Below are 21,034 nucleotides of genomic sequence, written 5' to 3'. Positions count from 1 at the left end.
GCTAAAACCATATCGTACAAATACACTTTTAATGGCTATGAGGCCACTCTGTAATGCTGTTAACATATGTTCCCCCAATTCATTTTCCAAAAGTAAAACTTATCACATACTTTAGTCATACTTTTCAAAAAGTTTTTATCCACTAATTCTAATATTTACATGTGTTGATGTGCGCAATGCAACAAGCGTATCATTTGAAAGAAATAACTCCAAGCTCATCAGTCAGGTAGTATTAATCATGGTATAAATAACCAAACTGCAACAAATTCATAATCTAAAATTAAAAACCATTTTTTCTAAAATTAAACAATTACATAGTATGAAGTGGACTGTGCAATACGTATTTATACCGAATACTTGGACGCTGAGAACTTGCCCGTTCTCCAATAGAACTCAACAGGCACGACCACACCAGTGTTCGAAAAGAGGAAACCAGTAACACATAAAAAGATATCACGTGTTTTACTGAAGTCATGTCATGCTCATAGTCAGCAGATCCAGAACCGGATGCTGATATTTGTACAGCAGAGCTGTTTTTCCCCCCAGAACGAGCCTGAATACAAAGTGTCACATCATGTCACAGAGCTCCAGGTTCTTTGACAAGATGAGCTTCACAAAACCCTGTTTACGGAAACGTGTCTCTAGAAGCGTCCACTACACTGAGGGTTCCTACCCGAATAGGAACGCAGGACAGTTTACCGCATCAGCTCCCGCATACAGTTGTGAAATTTAAAAAAAAAAAAAAACCCTTAATTTCATTCAGCAGAGCTTTTTAAGACCCGACTTCCCCTTCATTTAAAATTGTTTGGTAAAATGTTTTTTTCCCACCCATCATATGAGAGGACAGCGGCTCCAACAAAAGAGCAATTTGCTCTGGGCAAAAAACAACTTTCAACACACGTCGGTCACGCAGGCCGTTCCCTGGGAGACCCGTGCCGTGAGTTATGCTTTGAAACCCAGCCAGTGGACAGTGTCCAACATGTGGAGAGCAGTGGTCTCTTAATTCAGAACAGGACTAGCAGGGTTTCTGTCCAAAAACGAGGAGGTAAAAAGCAGAGTGTTCAAACCGCTCCGAGTCCGACTACCAGCTTCCCATCTCTATCAGTATCAGAGCTCTTTCCAATGGGTTCCTGAGGGGGGGAAGAAGTGGTTTTACATTACAAATGAACTCATCTGTTCTGCCTCTAAACAGGGCACACATTACATTTACTCCTTTAGCAGTTTAAGGTACATACTTTGCTCAAGTGTACAACAGCTGAAGATGGGATTTGAACCTACAAACTTTGGGCCCAAAGGCAGGAGTTCTAACCCGTGTGCTAGCAGCTGCCCCTATTTACTGCAACATTAACACCATGGGGCATGGACCCAGTACCTGGGGGGGTGGGGGGTCAGGCATTCCTCTCCCCGGGGGGGATGTACTCGAGACCCAGATGGGCGAAGATCTCCTCCTCGGAGGTGGCACGCAGGTATCGCTTCTGTTGCACAGGCATAAGGAAGGAAAAGGCTTCTCGGTGGCAACAACGCATCCATCTGTGTGTGTTGTGTGTGTCTTCATGCGTCTTTCACACGTACTCTGTAAAGCCTTTATTACTGCCATTTACTTTTACTATAGCTGTTTACATACTTTACCATATACACTCATAGCTACAGTGCTGCTTCAAAGCGTCCCTATAGGGACAGCCATTCTTGTATAAAATATTTAAAAAAACTTGTAAAATTAATAAATGGTTATCATTTACACCCCTGACTCTACTCCCCTACTTTGTTTAACCAGTGACACTTGGGCTTCACTCACTTTTACACCTGCACTGCTTCCGCATTTCTCCTACACACACGATTTCATCTAAAGCAACATATGGAATTGGTCGTTACACACCGATTATGTCACACGAGAAACACTAATTCTCATTAAATAACCGTTTCAGGGTAAAAGTAAAGGACACAAGGTCACACACTTTCAAGCAGTTCTATACACACATTCCTTTCCTTATAGTTTGCAAATGCCCCCCCAGCTCCTCTGCACAGCAGTTCAGTTGGGTAAAAGACCAATATTGCTGCTCTTTAAACAATTAAAACCGCTGATCGCATCAATTTACAGTTTGTCTGTCTGGAAATGCTGGAACTTCAGCAGTTTAATCGGCAGCCTGGTAAGGAGCGTCATTTCGGTTGTCTTATTTTTTTAATTTTAGATCGCGTGATAAAACAGTTGCGCCGGGGAAGGGGGGGCAGGTGTTACGGTTGACTCGCCCCATTAAACACCACATGCATATTAATTGTGATTTCATATTAATTATTAAATGAGATGGTAATTTAAACACACAATTCCATTTCCCCTCCTCAATCTGTTAAATAAACATTTGGTGGAAATTATTAAGCCTTTTAACTGACAGCTACAGTATGAGTAATGTGTGACCGCACACACACACACACACACACACACACACACACACACCGTGTTTAGCCTGCTGTCTTATGATGCCGTCAAGCTCTTCTCAGGGTCAATATTCAGTCTGGTACTCGTTCCTTCCTTTCAGCGACCAGCTTTTCAAGTCTGGCTTGGTGGTTTGCTGTCAGTGTGTGCAGGTGTGCTGCTCTCAAGCCCTCAACGCAACCGGCTTCCTCATGCTGTCATGTCATAAGCGTCAGTTGCTGGGAATTTACCTGCGGGCGAACGCCGAGTGCGGCACACAGCAGGGTGCGTTACAACATAACTGCTAAAGTGGTATTAACACGCAAGCCCAAGAAGCTTCGTGGCTTTGGAGGGGCAAAAAGTGGTGTGTGTGTGTGTGTGTGTGTTCACCTAGAACAATTTCCTGGCTCCGCAGCTCACCTGTTCACAGTCATACAGCGCATGGCTGCTCAGCGACATGCCCTTCTGTCCTGCCCACCTGCGCAAGTCCCGTTCAAAGAGCTGCAAACACAGAAGAACGATGACTTTCCTCCCCACCACCTGTCAAACTTATCTAGTAGAGGTTCCAAAGTATTTCTCAAACCAAATATTGTAAGGCACACATACACGTTACAGAACCACACGTGAACAGCGGTTGCGATAATGTTGAAAGGGAAAAAAGAAGCGTTAAGTACAACACCGGCTCTAGTTAGTCTGCTTTAAAGCGCAGAGGTTCTTGGTTCATGCCCCGTTGTGGTGGAACGACTTCCCCCTCTCACTCAGAACTGCTGAATCTCCATCAGCATTTAAAAAGTGTCTTAAAAGTCATCATGCCCCTATATATCTCAAAAAAAATTACTAGGATAATGACCAGGAATCATCGACATTCAGATAAAGTTTCATGTAGATAGATACTCGTGTGATGAACGCTGGTTCAAACGGTGGAAAGAAAGAAAGAAACTGCACTTAAGAATCACACGTCTGCATCTAAGTGTCTCTTCCTGCTAATATAACAAACACATTGTATTTCCTATGAGCTGTTCGTCACTTTGGAGAAAAGTGTCTGATAAATTAATACGTGTAAATGTAAAAGCCCTTTCGGCCGACAGTCGTATTTAAGGCGCACACACATCTCTACATAAAGCGAACCTGGGGTTGCAAAGGAAACCGCAAGGGTGTCAGGAAGCACAGAAGCAGCTCGAAGGTCATGCTGTCAATTACCATGTCATGTTAGAAGCACCCGGCGCGAAGATCAGCAGCGGCAGAAATGGGGGGCGAAGAAAAAGCGTAACGATGGGGCACTTAAGGTACTACGGTACCTGAGATCCGGTCCAGCCAAGCAGGGCGAACGCAAACTGGCTAACAGGCGTGACAACAAGGTCGACCCTCACGGCTTTCCAGCCGGGGGTCTCGGCCGCTCCTCGCTCCCCGCTCTGGGGGGGCTCCTCGAGAGCAGCCCACGGACGCTGCAGCTTGAAGATGGAGAAGCACCTCTCGAAACGGTCCATATTGCTTGGAGGACGGGCTGGCCATTCTTTAGCTTCCAAATAGGAGTTCTTATTGGTCTTCTGGTAAAGCAACAAGTCCTTGTGGGGGCAACACACATTAAGTCTACATAGCATCACCCCCCCCCCCCCCCCTTTTTTTTTTTTTTTTTTAAAATTGCAACATGTTGTACCCCCCCCCCCAACCCCCTTACCCGAGCCTCCAGCCAGCTCACGACTTTGGGCAGCAGCCCCTCCTCCCGGCCCTCATCTGGGTGCGTGATGAGGAAGTCCACATCATGACCAGTCTGCTTCCCCCTGCGGTTGCAAAGCGAGATCAGGTGCACTGGATAGTTCTGGCTGCGTCAACAGCAAAGTCAGGTGATGGTTACAGGGCAGTGAACTGTGGGCGTTGTTACGTTATTAATAAACTGATGCTGAGAAGCGCCCAATAGTTCTCACCCCTTTGCACAACTGGTGCAGCAGCAGGATCTACCCAGGGGTTTCAAACCTGTCTACTTACTGCAACTGCCATCCCATCTCCTTCCCCACAGAACCACAATTCAGGCAGTAAAAGTAGGTGGGATGTTGGGAGATTTCTCCATAGACACAGGGGGTGGCACAGCGAGTAGCGCTGCTGCGAGAGGACGTGGGTTCGATCCCCACTCAGTCCGTTTTGAGTTTGCATGTTCTCCCTGTGTCTGTGTGGGTTTCCTCTGGTTGCTCTGGTTTCCACCCGCAGTCCAAAGACACAGAGAGCATATGTGTGTTCCACTGATGTATGGATGAGTGACCCAGTGTAAGTAGTGTATGTAGCAGTGTAAGTCACCGCAGTGAATAAGGTGTGTGGGCTGATAACACTACATAGAGTTCATTGGAAGTCACTTTGCAGAAAAGTGTCTGATAAATAAATAGCGACTGAAACGGGCCAAACGTAAGGAAAATACCCCAACGACCAAAAAGTTTGACTGGGATTCTCACATCTAAAGTGTTTTGTGCTCATTGGAAATAAACCATTGAAGCTCATAGTGGGATTTTTTTCCCCACTGAGCCACACGTACCTCCTGAAGCCGCCAGTTAGAGTGATCTCCGCCCCCAGGAGCACGGCGTCCACGGCCCTCTTCACAATTTCGCCAATGCGGTCAGCTTCCGCTTTCGTGACAGGAACGCGGAGGTGCTCGTAGTATTCCACACCTGAAAGGGGGGCCAAACCCAGGACGGCGGTGACAGTGCAACGCGGGTTCAGAAACACAGCACACCAACACAAATAACGTAACTTGAATTTTTAGCGCAATAAGATGGAAGAGCTGCTCTAATGTCGGGACCCGTGCTAAACATCTGCACCTGGAACGTGGGCGACAAACAGATTTACGGAAGCCTTTCCTATAGCTTAGTGAAATGCGATGCTGGCGTTTTCCAGAAGGCTCCGGCCACAAGGCGAGGGCAACGTCAACATTTATCACAGACAACCAGCCTGACAAACACACAGAGTGTGGAGAATGAGAGCAGGATGCTAAGAGGCACAACTACAGGCAGTGACGAACTTTCCAGGTAAAGCGCCACCCTGCCCTTCAGATACTCGTCACGCCGGCTCAGAACTGCACCTGCTCGTTGCGCACGGTTCAACTTGTGCTCCGACGACACAAGATCTGCAGGGTGGCGAATCCCCGCCCGGTGCCACTGCTCGGCGGTTTTCACCCCAACACCAAAAATCCCGGTCAGTGCCTAACAGGAATGGGCGCAGGAGGTGAAATTACCCTGGTGTGGAAACAAGGGTCAGTAGAAAAGGGATGCTTGAGTGCAAGAGTGCAGCCTGGGAACAAACCTTCATTGCCTGGTAGTGTTCAGAGTGACGTGTCATCTCCACCTCGCTCGAAGCACCGTGCTCCAGGATCTCCTGGACAACAAGAAACAAAGGTGTTCTGGAAAGAGCAACAACACGTGTGTGTGTGTGTGTGTGTGTGTGTATCTGCTGCCATTAGCTGGGTGTCACCATGGTCTCTGAGCTGCTTCACCTTGATGACCCTTTGACAGTGCTCCCCCAGACATGGGAGGCCCTGGAGCTCCTCCATGCGACGCACGGGCCCTGGGAGGGCCTTCAGAACCGAAGCTGCCCTCTTGAACGCAACACTCCTCCCTTCGTTCGTGCAGAAATCCGCGTTTTCCGCCAGCAGCAGTAGAGCATCCTGAGCAAAGAGGCCGAGACGCGATGTCAGGATCCACTCTACGTAAGAACTTTGTCTGCAGTATCTCAGTGACAGTTCAGAAGACCCAGCAGCTCATCTACGCGTGTTCTGAAGAATACGACACGTTTGGACAACAATTACACGGCGAAACTAACAGCCCTGTGCGTAAGGACACACTTTGGCGTGAGAAATGTTAGCTGGGCATCGCCAGAAATGCGAACACTTACAGTGAGGACGGCGTTGTGATGCTCCAATGGCGTCTTCCTCTGACACGCGTAGGCACCCATCGTGTTCGTAACTGCACTCGGACCGGACTTTGCCTTTACCTGAGGAATTCCAGTCACATTTCGTGCAATTCAGCATAACCGATCGCTGCAAGTCATACCTTCACGCAGCGTTCACAACGCCAAGCAGAGATGGACCTGAAGATGTTCGCCACCATTCTGAGAGACAGTCCAAGCTCATTCATTCTGTGCCGTTCAAGACAGCAGGAAGATTCACTAAGCATCAGCGGCATCGAAGCACAAAGATGTGAATCGAATGAGTGGCGCACATCCGAATCCCGGGCACTTCACGGCTCCTCCCTCCGTTACCTGCAGCCGATGTCTGCTCTCGATCTTCACCGGATGTCCTGCTGCCATGCTCTCTGTGAACCAGGTCATATTGAGCAGGTGGACTGATCTGTCGGCGTCTCCTGCGGGAGTCTGGGTCTCCAGCCAGGCCTGCACCTCGTCCCCGGAGTTCTTCTCCGACACGACGTGCGTAACGGCCGGACTGGCTCGCGCAGGGGGACCACGTGTCCAGAAGGAGAAGACGACAATGATGATTATGATGAAACGGAAACGTAACCCTACCACCAACGGTTCTGCACATCAAAAACACACCAGGATAACACGACACGTCCTAAACCCAGTGACAACAGGGGAGGCGTCTCTCGGTCCGTTAGAAGCGTTGATGTCACGAGCCTGCGGGTTAATAGGCGCCCAGCCTATAATACAGTACATACCCCAGTAGAGCAGTGAGTCCACCTGCTGCACCACACTGCACTTGGTCAACTGTGATCTTTCCAAAGACGTGTCCCAAATACCTGTAAGAGTCCTCTAAGCGGAATCCTTTGCTCCTGGCGAGTCCGGTGAGGAAAGCTCTACGACTGGCCCCCATTCTCTTTTCCAGCAGGAAAACGGCCACGTGCGGGAACCTGATGACGTCAGCCACGGGGCCAGCAGCGGGGGCTCCCAGCTTTCTGCGTTTCGCGGGAATCATGAGGGGCTTTTACTCCGGGCGCCTACATACAACATACAACATACACAGCATGCGGACTGCTCGGCGTCGCGCGCACACGACAGCTGCTGGGGAGGAGGGGCGCACGCGCGTCTCCTACGTCGCTAGCTCGCGGAGGGGACACGAGCGCCTGTCTGAAGTGCCCGAAGCCGCCGCGTGCAGCCCGAGTTGTACACGACGTGTTCCTATAAGTCCCTCTGAGAAGTGTCGTAGTAGTTCGGTGATCAATAGTATCGCATTAAATGCGTGAAATGCCCCAAAAACTGGTACGGAAACACCTTCCGCTGCTCTTCGACTACATGATCTGGATCGATTGTGCAAGAAGACTTATCAATATAGTATTACACAGGGTATTACAGACAGCGTACTGGTTTCATTTCGGGGCTAAATGATGTATCCCGTCCCCAACTACTCTAAAAGGGAAACGAAAGCGATAGTTTTGAAGAAGGATCAAACGTCCAGTCCTTCTTTCCATTATTGGGCGAAAAAAATGGAGGGCACCTGGAAGGCTGCTGATTGGTTGGGTGTGGACACAGCAGCGCGATTGTGATTGGCCAGAACACCAGCACGCTTTTGTAACTTCTTAGTTAGAAAGCGGTAATAAATTATACAACACGAAATTAGTGCAAAAGGGCGAGTGAAATTAATCGAGTGTTTACGTCGAGGGAAGTAATTGAAATATATGCAGTGTTTTTCAATAATTTAAGTATGTGTACAATGTAATTGTATATTCTTACAGAAAATACAAGCAATGAAAGAAGAAGCGCTAATTACTTGCACTTATCTTATTACACATGTGGACACTTTGTTAACTCTCAGGCGTGTTTTTTTTTTCACCTCACAAGTGTTACTACTAGTTTGTGCAGGACGGTTAAAGTCCTTCTTTCGAGGGGGTGGGCAAAAAAAGTCATATGACCCTCACAACAAGTATTTCACACTTCCTCGAACTAGTCAGACCTCCCCTTTAGTGCTCGTCGTGACTTTTGCCGTCTTTTCATCGCGCAGCGCAGCCAATTCAGCTCGCGCTACGGTACGTGTCAGCCGATGGCCGGGCCGCGAGCGAGCGCGAGGCCGAGCGGAGGCGCGTGGCGCTGTGCGGCGCAGCTGCTCGTGCTGCTGCTCGTGCTGCTGCTCGCGCTGCCTACCTGCGCCCAGTGGAGCCGAGCGCGCGCCAAGAAGCCCAGCAACATTGTGCTCATCCTCACCGACGACCAGGACGTGGTTCTCGGAGGAACGGTAGGGTCGCGCCGAACGCGCCCAGAAGTCGCTTAACAAGTCGCTTCTACAACGAACGCCGGCGTCCGTGTTGAGTCGTTTCTGAGATATCGCGACAGGACAGGTCGCTCGTTCGCGCGGTCACCTGTGGGGCTCGTGCGCTGTCACGCGCGGCCCAAAGTTTTCACCTTGCAAGTTGCAGTAGGTGGAGAGGGAGCTGGCGAAACGTTTCCTTCCACACACCGTTTGCACTGGTGTTTTGTGAGGGAATAAAGCAGTGGGGCGGTGACACACGCTCTTCACACAAAGCACACACACGTAGTAGTGGACCCTCCAAAGTTACTTCCTCTTTTCAGTTTTTTATTTATAATATGTATTTTTTTTTTTAACTTCGTAATGGACCCTCCGTCTTCAGCCTGTTCACTGGTTAAAAACAACCTAAAGTACACGAGTAAATTAGTGTTAATAATTAACACTGTATTCGCGTTCCCGAGCAGCAGCAGGTTGGTTACCGGCGTTGTTAGTGACCGAGAAAAACGCCAACGCAACGGCAAACAAATTATAAATATGTAAAAATACCTCCGAGAAAAACCCTGAACAAAACGTTAAGTCTGTCAGACTTATGTGTTTTGTTTGATAATTTCTAAGAAATTGAATTTTTGCTCTCTGTCTTAGACGCCAATAAAGAAGGCAAAAGCCCTCATCGGTGATGTAGGAGTTTACTTCTCTAACGCTGTGAGTATGTGTGTGTGTGTGTGTGTGTGTGTGTGAGAGAGAGAGAGAGAGAGAGAGAGAGAGAGAGAGAGGATCATCCTGTAGAACACAGAGAACACTAAATGTGTGTTTAATGCTACTTCCCACCATCGTGTGTTTCACTGCTTCTTTTTTCCACGAGTCTTTTATTGATGGATTCATTCCCACCTCACCTGCCTTTCCTCTCCCCAATTGTCTTCTGCATCATCGCTGAAAGGTTCAACAATACTTGCTCCAGCTGCTACTTGTTCTACCTCTCTACATCTGTCCTTATTTACCACTTGGACACCTCTTACATTATAGGCCCTTTTACAAAATATAAAAATGAAAGCAATGTTTAGTACTAGTACTGCTGTGTGTCCCCCCCTTTGTATATGTTTGACTTGCAGTGTATGCATTTCCTTGAAATTAACTCCTTAATTTTAGAGTTCCAAAAAGTGATCTGTATCTTCGGACCCTCCCGCTAGTTCCGTCCCTCAGGACGTCTTCGCATCTGTCAGTTCGCAGTGACCCCCCTGTGCTGCCCGAGCCGCAGCAGTATCCTGACGGGGAAGTACCCCCACAACCACGAGGTGCGCAACAACTCGCTGAGTGGCAACTGCAGCAGTCCGGCCTGGCAGCGGGGCCCCGAGGCCTCGGCCTTCCCCGTTTACCTCAACAAGCAGCTGTACCAAACCTTCTACGCGGGAAAATACCTTAATCAGGTGTGCGTCCAAGTGCACGAATCCCCTGTGCTGTTTTTCTTGTCGTCGGTGTGCTGTCCCGTCGTTCGGTGCAAGGCTATGAGGTCTGTACGCAAAACCTCCGACTCCAGTAACCAAATAATTGCTTCTGACGCTCCGGCTCCACAGCACAGTTACTAATCGTATAGTAAAATATTACAGTATCCTTTCTTATAACAGGATACAGTAAGTAAAATGACATTTATATGAAATGGTACTATTTGTTGATTTCTGCTGCCTAGCCTAGGCCCAAATCGTAAGCGTACGAGTCTGCAGGCCTAGCCGAGGCCAAAAATCGCACGTTATTTTGGGGGTTGACTTAGCCGGCAAATTTTGGCCTAAACTGATATTGCCACTGTTTTTTTGGGGGGGGTCGACTTGTACGTTTTAGTCAGAGCCGACTCCAGTAATTGCTTCCGACTCAGCAGCACTGTTTTGATGTGTGCAAATTAATTTGCATTTTTCCCATTGATTCTCCCCCCCCATTCAAAGGTGGGTTAATACATAAAAATCGAGCATGAAAGTTTTTTTTTTTTTTTTTTTATTTCCCCTTTCTCTCCTGTGGGCAGTTAAGTGTACAGTGCTTAATAGCTACAAAAGAGCTGAATGAGCACTGGAAAACATCTATGTGGTATTATAGTGTAAGGAAATTAAAGTACTGTAAAGTGCATTGTGTTAGTTTTACAATAAGTATCATATTTCCCTCCCCCCCATTTAATTGGGATGTGGTGACATTTTACCATAAATGGGAGTCACTTTTAAGGCTCGGGCCCACATAAAAGTTTACCTTTAAAACTAATAGTAATTATCTTCAGTTTACCAAAATTCACCGTCCAAAGAGTTTTTCAGGAACAGATTACCTTCATATGATGTGGGGGCAATAATAATTTGGTGTCCAGTTACCATAGCAATTCAAAAATTTGACTGTTCTTTTTAACTAACAAGTGTTGTACTTGGATCAAAAGAATGTAGAGCAAATTTTCTGCAATGTTAAATTCATAGCTACCTAGTTTTTGTTGTCAGCACTTTAATTAAACTACTTGATCTGCTGTTTATTCTGTCATGAACTTCCAGTGATCTTCTCCTTTCTCCCCAGTACGGCACGAAGGGGTCTGGGGGGGTGAGCCGTGTCCCCCCAGGCTGGGACCAGTGGCATGCATTGGTTAGTCCATCCTAACTCCGAATTCACGCTAAGCACACACTCTTTTGTAACTGATGGCCACATTACGCATGCTTCAACGTGTGTGGCAACCTGTTTTCATGACTCAGAGGTTCAGGTCTTCACTGGATTTAGTGGTTCATCCATTTGAAATAGTGCAGCAACTAGTCTTACACTTCGTAAGATATGGTACATATAGAAGTCTTTAACGTACTTGATGCTGTTGTCGTTTTTTTCCTGTGGCTCCCCCCCCCAAAGTAATACAATAATTCTGTTAAAGGCAAGCACAGTAAAGGTAGTTTTTAACGTGTGTGTGTGTGTGTGTGTGAGACAGTGAGTGTGTTCCACTGATGTATGGATGAGTGACCCATTGTAAATAGTGTATCTAGCAGTGTAAGTAACCTTGGTGAATAATGTGTGTAGGCTGATAACACTAAATAGAGTATATTGGAAGTCCTTTTGGAGAAAGGCATCAGCTAAATAAAATTTATTTAATGTTTTCCTTCAAGAATTCATGGGTAGTTTTGTCATGTTTGCAGGTGGGGAACTCGCAGTATTACAACTACACTCTGTCTGTGAACGGCAAAGAAGAGAAACATGGCGATAGCTATGATAAGGATTACCTCACGGACCTCATTGTAAGTGTTGCTCTGCCTGCTGAGGGTGCGGTGTATTGCAATTGCTACACGGAGAAATAACGTAACTGATGTATTTGTTGTATGAAGTATATGTTAGTTTAGCAAAAACTAAATTTTAGTTTAGCATTGCCTAGGATGTTCAGGGAGCTCATTTATGCCTTAATTCAGATATAAACCTTTTTTAAAAGCTCTCCATTTGCCATGGCTTTTTAGATGCGTGGGAAAGCTGATTTAACGCTCACAGCCGAGCGATTAAAACATGTCTTATACCGTACGCTGTAGGGGCCTGACGTTCACGGCATTGCGCTTTTGTCCCGTGCTACCCTCCAGCACTTAATTAGATCAGATAGACTTGTTTGGCTTATGTGGCAGTGCGTTTACGACAGTTTATCGGTGACTCGGAAACAAGTATGAGTTCCTCAAGTACTTCAGTCCAAAAACGAATCACCGCATTATACCTGTGCATTCAAGGTTAAAACCTGCTGTACAGAATCTGCTTCTTTCTGCAGTAGAAGAATTGTGGTATGGATATTTTGGGCCTGGGCTATGGTTTTTCTGTACAGTTACAGTAAACCAAATCCCTTATAGCCTGTGTGGTTCATCAGCTCCACAGTCAGAAGTGTACTTTATGGATTTTGTCTTTATCTTCATGCAATTGCTATAGCTGTACTGAACATGCTGCTGTCTCATCAAACTGTTGCAAGAGGGGGCAGTTTTTATAAGTGAGCTATTCAAGGCCTGGACTCTGCAGAAAGGACTACTCAGCAGCGCTTGTGTCTGCACTGGCCATTCTGCCCAGATTCTCCTGACCAGGCAGATTTAAAATGCTTGTGTGGTTTTAAAATTAATGAGAAACTTTTTTGTTTCTAGGTCAATAGGTCAATCCAGTTCTTGGACGAGAGAAGCCCGCAGCGACCGTTCTTCATTATGTTGGCTCCACCTGCCCCTCACTCACCCTATGTTGCAGCCCCACAATACCAGAACTCCTTCAGCAATGTGAAAGCTCCCCGTGATGGGAGCTTCAACAAACCTGGAGGAAAGGTAGGTAGAAGGCTATGGAAATTTAGCCCTTTGGTTCTCTCAGGTAAAAGAGAGCTAAATCCAAAACCTGTTATTTGGCTGGATCCTGACAGTTGTTCCTATTCCGTCTTCGGTACGGAAGGAAGTTTATGCTGCCGAGGGTAGCAGTGAAGTGGTTATCTCAGCATTTTGTTTTTGAAACCTGTTGCGCCACCTATAGGATAGGAGTGTAACCGCACACAAGCTGCACCAGTGCTGTTACTACCAGTCAGCAGCTGTAACACGTTGACATTTGATTTAGCACGTGCTTTCCTCAAAAGTGAAGAAAATCTGAGAACAATACAAAAGCACATTACACCAATGCAAGGAGCAATCTGGATGCAGATACAATTTCACACATCACCATATAAACCAGTATACATTATGCAAGTAGCACCATAAACATCTTTTTTAATAAAATAGATTATAGTACACATTTATGGGGCACGTAGGTGATTAAGGGAGAAGTGGCTCTGAAAGGTGTTTTGAGACCCTTGAATGTTGAGTGATTCAGCAGTTATGAGTGAGAGGGGGGAGGTCTCAATCATACATTTATAAGGAGAGATTAAAATACTTGTCGTTGTATACAATGAAATTTTATGTGGCAACCCTCAGAAAATAGCAGAAGGAAAAAACGCTTAAAAAGAATAAATTATATGCAAGTTTTTAATATGTATTGCACATCCATCCAAGGAGCCAGTCTACTGACATTAAAAAGTTCTCTGGTTGGGCAGATCATAGTACTTATTTGTCTGATGTAATGCACAAATTGTATTTTCTATGAGATGTACATCACTTTGGAGCAAAGCATCTGCTAAATGAGTAAATGTAATGATTTCAAAAACCCCAAGACTTGGAGCTTTGAATCCCTTGTTCTGTCTCTGGTTTCCAGGACAAGCACTGGCTCCTGCGGCAACCTGTCAACCCGATGGCCAACAGCTCCATCGAGTTCCTGGACAACGCGTTTCGCAAAAGGTCCTGATAAAGGCCTTGTCAGATAAGGCTTTGGGGACAGTGGAGCTTGATGAGATTATAGTAGCACTGTAAGGTCCATATTGGAGAGGACAAACTTGCATTGTGTCCTTGAACAAAGTGCTTGGACCTTGCCGTGTTAGTACTGATCTGGGTGTTTTATTGTGTGGGTAAAAGTGTAACAGGCATAACTCTGAAAGTGAGTGTAAAAATAAATAAATCCAATAATGTATAGTTTAATGTTGCTTAGTCAACCCTTTTGTGCAACAGTTTACAGGCAGTCCCTGGATTACGAACAAGTTCTGTTCTAAGTCTACCTAACGGTTCCAACTTTGTATCTAACGTCAGTTCGTCAAATGTTTGTCATATGGTGTACCTTTCTATGCATAAAAAATTAGAAACACTTCCAGATACATTTATTCATTTAGCAGACTTTTTTTTTTTGTCCAAAGCGACGTACATCTCAGCAAAGCATCTAACAATGTTATGTGCATCGCAAAGTAGCATATGTTTATTACAAACCATTGTATAACTCTCATATAATGGGCCTTACGGGGTAGCTCGTAACTACAGGTTGTACGCAAGTCGGACATTCATAACCTAGGAACTGCCCATATATAGTTAGCTCCGCTTGTAGAGCTGAGTGTTTTTGCTGGAGCTGTTCAAGTTGAGCGCTTTGCTGAGGGACACATCAGAGCCCCTCTAAAGAATTAACACCTTTCAGGTTAGTGTGTTTTCAGCCACTCGTGCTCCCTTCTGGGATGAGCTGCTGAAATGCTGAGCGGAACGCTGGTGCTGTCGGACTCGTTGATTTGTGACTATGGTCCCCTTCCGTGTCCGGCAGGTGGCAGGCATTGCTGTCAGTGGATGACCTGGTGGAGAGGCTGGTGAAGAAGCTGGAAGATGTGAAAGAGCTGAACAACACATACATCTTCTTCACCTCCGATCACGGATACCACACTGGTGCGTGTAGTTCTTTTCCTCTTTCTGTCACGTTCAGTGGTGCTGAGTGCAGGCAGCACAGTGCTCTGTGGTACAGACCTCTGAGTAGAAATATCCAGACATAACAGTGGAGCAACAAAACAAGAATGGTCAATGCTTGATGCCATTTTTGGGGCTTTGCTCTTTCCTCTGGCTTGGTCCGTTTTTGATGTAGAATTGTCTTTTCCTCGCTAGGTGGGGGGGCTTAACTTGGGAATTGACCGTCACGTAAAAATGCAATCCCCTCTCGCCACTACTGCTCTCAGATGAAGACACAGAGACGGTGCATATACCGTTGGACAGAGGAAGGAACATCACATCAAATGAGATGTGAACAACCTCTGCCAGTTCAGCCTGAGCTAGCTGACATTTTTGCAACGTTGCCACATTTGGCTTGTGATGGAGTTGCCGTGCGTTGCGTTAGGTGTCGCCACATTCGAACCACATGTCAGAGCATTGACGTCAGCACCTCAGCTCGTGGTTAGAGAGCCACGCTATCAGACAGACACGTATCGCGCTGGCAGGAAAACCTAAATTTAGTCCGAGGTACGTTTGGTTTGAGGCTCGCCTCGACAACGGCACCTACAACGCTCAGCAGCTCATGCATCGACGTGATCTTCATAAGAAATTTGGATGGCTTGCGATGCAGCAACCACATATCGTACTTCTCATCACCCTATTCTTGCCATGTATGATTCCATTGAATCTGTGGAGTGCTGTGATTTGTCGCCTAATAAATGGTGATCGCGTACACAACCTCGTTTCATTTCTTGCACCATCCACACGTAGTTCTATGTAAAGATATGCAGCATAGTAAAGCTATGCACTTGAATTTTTTTCCATTTATGATAAATGCATCAGTTTCATTTTTGTCTTCGTAAAGCATTTCTTTTTGTTCTGCTTCCCCCCCCCCCCCCCCCCTTCCTAGAGATGCGTTGAGATGAAAATATTATACACTGGAAATGGTACCTCTCTCTTGCTGCAGGTCAGTTCTCCCTGCCCATCGACAAGCGGCAGCTGTATGAGTTTGACATCAGAGTGCCGCTCATGGTGCGGGGGCCTGGCATCAAGCCCAACCAGACCTTGCAGGTGACTATCATCTGGATGGTACAGCTGCATTTTCAAATAGCCTCCATCCACCATATCAGATGGATTTAAAAAAAAAAGAAAAATCTGAAACACTTGCCACTGTTTGTTTTAAATGGTTTTAAAGATTTTAGTGCTCACTGACTTCCATTAACCACTTATTCTGGTCAGGGTCATGGCAGTCCAAAGCCTTTCTAGGAGTCACTGGTCATAAGAGCTAGGAGTAAACTGGCCACACACTTACCCATTCGCACATCATGAGCAATTTAGCATTGCCACATTGCCTGAATTGCATGTGTTTGGACTGTGAGGAAACCAGAACACCCGGAGGAAACTGATACGGAGAGGATATGCACCCTCCACCCAGACTGAGCTGGGTTCAAACCCACACCCAAACAGTCCAGATGCTGTGAGGTGGCAGTGCCACACATTGCACTGCTGTGCCACCAAGGTTTAGCACCTGACAAATAATTCCATCCACTTGAAGTGATACGGAAATGACTGGCTTGTTCCTGGAAGAGAAAGTGTAGAAAAATTTTAATAGTGCAGTTTTGCACCCAGGATGGGACACCAGTCCATCGCAAGGCACCCCAAGCAGGATTTGAACCCCAGACCCACCAGAGAGCAGGACCCGGTCCAACCCACTGCCCCACCGCACCCCCCGCTTTGAAATCAAATATGCAGATTTTTCCCTATGCCCTTTGACAAGTAACGGTTAAAACAGATCTTTCATGTCTGAGGCTCCCGTGCTGAACATTGACCTGGGCCCCACTTTCCTGGACATTGCTGGGGTCAACATGTCCCAGGTGAACATGGATGGGCAGAGCTTCCTTCCCCAGATGGTAAGTGTTCCAACAGGTAATGTTGACATTGACAAAGGAGTGGCAGCATATAGAAAAGGGACTTAACAAGTAATTGTAAGAGATGAGGCAGGAGATAAGAGGTGCAGTTCCCTGTTGATGAGGGCAAGAGATCAGGGTAGAAATGAGTCTGAAAGAGGTGAGTTTTGAGACCCTTCTTGACTGTTGCAAAGGATTCAGCAATTCTGAGTGAGGGGGAGCTCATTCCAGCACATTAGAGCCAGAACCCATAAACCTGGGTGCTTTTTGGACCTCTTGTGTGTGGGACCACCAAGCAAGCAGAGGTGGAGGAGCGTAGCAGTTGGGTTGGGGTATAATGACTGATCTCTTGATGGTTTTGTGGCCTGTGGCTAATCATGACCCCTTCATTCTTTATTCTCAGGCCCCCTCTTTGCGCAACGGCACGTCTCGCCCCTACTTCTTAGTGGAGTACACTGGGGAGGGCTGCACTAACTCCAACCCCGATTGCCCCAAGATGGGTCCAGGGGTATCTGTGAGTTCTGGGTCAAGCTTAAGCACATTTATACAGTCTACTTTCATCAAAGTATCCAAATGTTCATTTTCAGAGAATGTTGCTGGGAATTTTTTATTCTAAGGCAACTTTGTCGATCAAATGTTACCAGCTCTTAATTTCAGTCAGTGTGTTCCCAATGTTTGTTGCAAATTTCAAATCACAGTAATTGGTTTATTGGTAAATTGGCCTTTATTGCCAAAACATTTTCATCTAGATTAATGGTGTCCGTACAGTAGCGAGTGAATTTAGAGATCTGCTTCTGAGTGCTCCCCGTTGTCTTGCTTTAACGTCCGACTGCATTTGCTGCACGCTGTGTGTCCTCAGCAATGCTTTCCCAACTGTGTGTGTGAAGATGCCTTCAACAACACATACGCCTGCGTGCGCACGCTGACAGGGTACAATCTGCAGTACTGTGAGTTTGCAGACACTGAGGTAAGTTCTGCTCTCGGCACCGAGGGATAGATGTGCTCCAGAAAAAAAGTGCAGCCATGTTTGCGTAAATGGTTTCACTTAAAAATTACTTCCTTAATTCTACATTCACGGTGATGCAGCGAGTACCACTGCTGTCTCACGGCACCTGGGTGGTGCAAGAGGATGTGGGTTCGATCCCCGCTCAGTCTGTGGCGTTTGCATGTTCTACCCATGTCTGTGGGTTTCCTCCCACAGTCCAAAGACATGCTGTTCAGGTTCCCACATGGTGTGTGTGTGTGTGTGTGTGTGTGTGTGTGTGTGTGTGTGTGTGTGTGGGCTGAAAACACTAGAGTTCATTGGAAGTCACTTTAGAGGAAAGCATCTGCTACATAAATATAAATTCAGATTGGTTTTAGGTATTTAAAGATGAATGCATAACTTTAACTGGTTCTGCATCAGTAATGTTTATGTAAATAAGATTAAATTGGGAACATTTATTTACATTTAACAGATGCTGTTTGCCAAAGCAACATGTATTAATGCATTAACACAGTATTTATGTAATATTTTATAGATGACATTTGCACAAGAAGATTCCAGTGCAGTTATATTTTTCCTGCCTACTTTTGTCCTGTCAGTCCTTTGTGGAGGTCTACAACTTGACTGCTGACCCCCATCAGCTGGAGAACATTGTGAAGAAGGTGGATCCTGTCCTCTTGCAGACCATGAACCAGCGGCTAATCAGACTACAGTCCTGTGTTGGAAGGTCCTGCAGGGACACAAAGTACTAGTTAATCACTACTGGGTATGCAGGACCGTGACCATGTCCTAAAAGTGTACAACTACCTGCAGGAAGCCTTAGTTTAAAAGGTCAAGAACAGGAACGAAAAGCTGCGTTCGGAGTTTTAACGGAGAAGCCGCTTGAGGCACTGTAGCGAAATCTGTCTTCAGAGTTTCAGCGTAACAAGTGTTTATTCACTATTGTTCCTTCTCTTTCAGGTGAAGCACTTTTACGTCCAGTCGAAGGACGTGTCGGCTCATTCCTTTTGAATGTGAAAGCAGATCTTGATTGGTGTCAGTCCAGCTGTCCACTTTGACATCGGTGTGTGTTCCTGTCACTCGACACTTCAGTTAACCCATCTGACTGATTTCGACATATTAATGTCGAACAGCTGTGGCAGAGCGACCAGCCTCTGTGTGTGAAGTCAAGGGTGTCTGTTTCGACTGGCAGCACATGCACTCGTTTTTAAGAATTAAGTGCTGGAAATGCTCCTGAACTGTGAAGTGGACACACAAAATGTCTTGTTTACTTGATGTGCTTTGTTTTTAAAAATGAGACAATGAAAGAGGCCAGTGAGGCATAAGGGAAAAATGCTTGTCCCAAACCAGTAACTGCAGCCATTAAATGATATGCTGTTGCTGTGGTGTTTTTGTACTGAAGCATATTTTAAGTCTTTGTACAATATGGATATTTCTGCATTCTGACAAATCAATAAAACACAAGTGATGAAATTACCAGTAGAGCGCAGTGTTCATAATTGATTACCTTGACATCTGGACATTGAGACAAGCTACAACAGTGACTAACTCAATGAGACATCGCAGGACAGTTATGAGCCTTGCAGATGCATCATCCTGGAGGTGAGCAGTTGCCGTGAACTGAATGGTGACTATAAAACAAGTATGACTTGATGTGAGTTGCTGAAATGAAGACAAATGCATCGAGCGTTTCCCGAAGTGAGAGATGAGCTTTGGTTGGATTAATTTCTACAATTCTGTTCTTTTGCTTCAAGCTCCTGGTGCTAAACTGGTACATTAATAAGGTAAACCTGTGTTAGTCTCAGGAATTGTTTCCAAACCTTCCATAATTTCAAATGTAACTGCTTTGCATACCTTCTTCACAAAGCTTGGTGGTGTTTTAATATAGAAAATACACTTGTTATATGTTGGTGACAGATTTCCCCCCCACACACACGTTCCTGTTCGCAGTGTGTTTTTCAGAGATGGTGAGAAAACACCGATGGAGACAGTTCCAGTTCAAGCTGCTCTGGCCCCTGATGTCATCCCACTGCCTCCTGTGTTCCACACAACTCTTAATTTTAAAAAAAGTCTTCACACACACATTTTCAGAACCGCTTGTCCCATACGGGGTCACGGGAAACCGGAGCCTACCCGGTAACACAGGGCGTAAGGCCGGAGGGGGAGGGGACACACCCAGGACGGGACGCCAGTCCATCACAAGGCACCCCAAGCAGGACTCGAACCGCAGACCCGCTGAAGAGCAGGACCCGGTCCAACCCACTGCGCCACCGCGCCCCCTCAAAAAAAAAAAGTCTTCCTTCCACTGTATTTGGTCACAGTGGCTACAACCCTTATAATCCATGTTACTGTACAAAAAAGGGCCCCTAACTACACATCTAAGACTGAGTATCGGGGGAATCTGTCAAGGTGACCTGTGTATGAACTCCTTATGATCCACTAAGGAAAACCTTCACCTGAATGGTGAGACACACACACACACACAAGCTGCAGAACCTAACAACTCTGGTTTTTTAATAGCCTGGCAGGTATCTATTTTTGTGATGTATGGGGCAGCTGGTAGTGCAGTGGTCAGAGTAGCTGTCTTTGGACCCAAAGGTCATAGGTTTAAATCTAACCTCCTGTAAAAAAGGGAAGAGTAAAATTACACAGCTGCATAAATGGGTAAATAATTATATGAAGCTTAACATTTTAAGTCACTTTGGAGGAGTTGTGTTTATTCTTTGAGCTGATGCTTTTCTCTAAAGTGACTTACAGTTATTTACCCATTTATACAGCCCAGCGTTTTCATGGGTGGCACAGCGAGTAGCGGTACTGTCTCACAGCACCTGGGTGGTGCAAGAGGATGTGGGTTCAATTCCCACTCAGTCTGTGTGGAGTTTGCATGTTCTTCCCGTGTCTGCATGCTTTCCTCTGGGTGCTCTGGTTTCCTCCCACACTCCAAAGACATGCTGTTCAGGGTCACCCATAGTGTGTGAGTGACAGAGAGAGAGAGAGAGAGTGTGTGTGTTCCACTGATGTATGGATGAGTGACCCAGTGCAAGTAGTGTATCTAGCAGTGTAAGTCACCGTGGTGAATAAGGTGTGTGGGCTGATAACACTACATAGAGTTCATTGGAAGTCACTTTGGAGAAAAGTGTCTTTACCAGTGTATCTTTACTTGAGCAACTTTAGGGAAGTGCCTTGGTCGATGGTACTGCAGCTGGAGGTGGGATTCGAACCGACGACCAGTCGCTTCCAAGGCAGCACTGCAGACCATTACTCGACCAGCAGTGTCAGAACAGT

At 46.2% G+C, this 21,034-nt stretch overlaps 2 protein-coding genes across 5 annotated transcripts; one reads left to right on the top strand and one right to left on the bottom strand.

Moving 5' to 3' along the window:
• Nucleotides 1-333: 333 nt before the first annotated feature.
• On the bottom strand, nt 334-7,651 carry polm (polymerase (DNA directed), mu). 3 transcript variants are annotated; one of them, XM_029252944.1, is made up of 12 exons: nt 7,147-7,651; nt 6,653-6,833; nt 6,287-6,385; nt 5,889-6,059; nt 5,699-5,770; nt 5,478-5,598; nt 4,935-5,067; nt 4,089-4,191; nt 3,709-3,975; nt 2,831-2,911; nt 1,373-1,475; nt 334-1,130 (listed from the first exon to the last, which is right to left on the bottom strand). In XM_029252944.1, exons 1-11 carry the CDS (start codon nt 7,320-7,322, stop codon nt 1,389-1,391), a joined length of 1,491 nt encoding a protein of 496 aa, XP_029108777.1. In that variant the 5' UTR covers nt 7,323-7,651; the 3' UTR covers nt 334-1,130; nt 1,373-1,388. The 3 variants fall into 3 exon arrangements, 2 of the variants coding, with proteins under 2 accessions (XP_029108777.1, XP_029108778.1); XR_003797766.1 differs by lacking the exons at nt 334-1,130; nt 1,373-1,475 and adding exons at nt 1,809-1,843; nt 2,453-2,661; XM_029252945.1 differs by lacking the exons at nt 334-1,130; nt 1,373-1,475 and adding an exon at nt 1,817-1,843.
• A 426-nt stretch (nt 7,652-8,077) lies between these two features.
• gnsb (glucosamine (N-acetyl)-6-sulfatase (Sanfilippo disease IIID), b) lies at nt 8,078-19,221 on the top strand. Of its 2 annotated transcripts, none has more exons than XM_018754693.2 (14): nt 8,078-8,370; nt 9,231-9,290; nt 9,809-10,012; nt 11,127-11,192; nt 11,729-11,827; nt 12,698-12,868; nt 13,779-13,861; nt 14,703-14,821; nt 15,825-15,928; nt 16,666-16,767; nt 17,168-17,278; nt 17,624-17,731; nt 18,349-18,515; nt 18,710-19,221. In XM_018754693.2, exons 1-13 carry the CDS (start codon nt 8,092-8,094, stop codon nt 18,499-18,501), a joined length of 1,659 nt encoding a protein of 552 aa, XP_018610209.2. In that variant the 5' UTR covers nt 8,078-8,091; the 3' UTR covers nt 18,502-18,515; nt 18,710-19,221. The 2 variants fall into 2 exon arrangements, with proteins under 2 accessions (XP_018610209.2, XP_018610217.2); XM_018754701.2 differs by having other exon boundaries at nt 8,291-8,576.
• The last annotated feature ends 1,813 nt before the right edge of the window (nt 19,222-21,034 follow it).

This window comes from Scleropages formosus, chromosome 6, assembly GCF_900964775.1.
Source record: "Scleropages formosus chromosome 6, fSclFor1.1, whole genome shotgun sequence".
NCBI lineage: Eukaryota > Metazoa > Chordata > Actinopteri > Osteoglossiformes > Osteoglossidae > Scleropages > Scleropages formosus.
The sequence above is the reverse complement of the archived record's forward strand: the minus strand, read 5'-3'. Positions and strand labels throughout refer to the sequence as shown.

Coding starts and splice junctions, on each gene's coding strand:
- gnsb (XM_018754693.2), top strand. CDS start 8,092: ATGAAAGAAGAAGCGCTAATTACTTGCACTTATCTTATTACACATGTG. Junction 8,371..9,230: donor CCAATTCAGCTCGCGCTACG/GTACGTGTCAGC, acceptor TCTCTGTCTTAG/ACGCCAATAAAGAAGGCAAA. Junction 11,193..11,728: donor GGGACCAGTGGCATGCATTG/GTTAGTCCATCC, acceptor TCATGTTTGCAG/GTGGGGAACTCGCAGTATTA.
- polm (XM_029252944.1), bottom strand. CDS start 7,322: ATGATTCCCGCGAAACGCAGAAAGCTGGGAGCCCCCGCTGCTGGCCCC. Junction 6,060..6,286: donor ATCACAACGCCGTCCTCACT/GTAAGTGTTCGC, acceptor CTCTTTGCTCAG/GATGCTCTACTGCTGCTGGC. Junction 5,771..5,888: donor ACTGTCAAAGGGTCATCAAG/GTGAAGCAGCTC, acceptor CTTGTTGTCCAG/GAGATCCTGGAGCACGGTGC.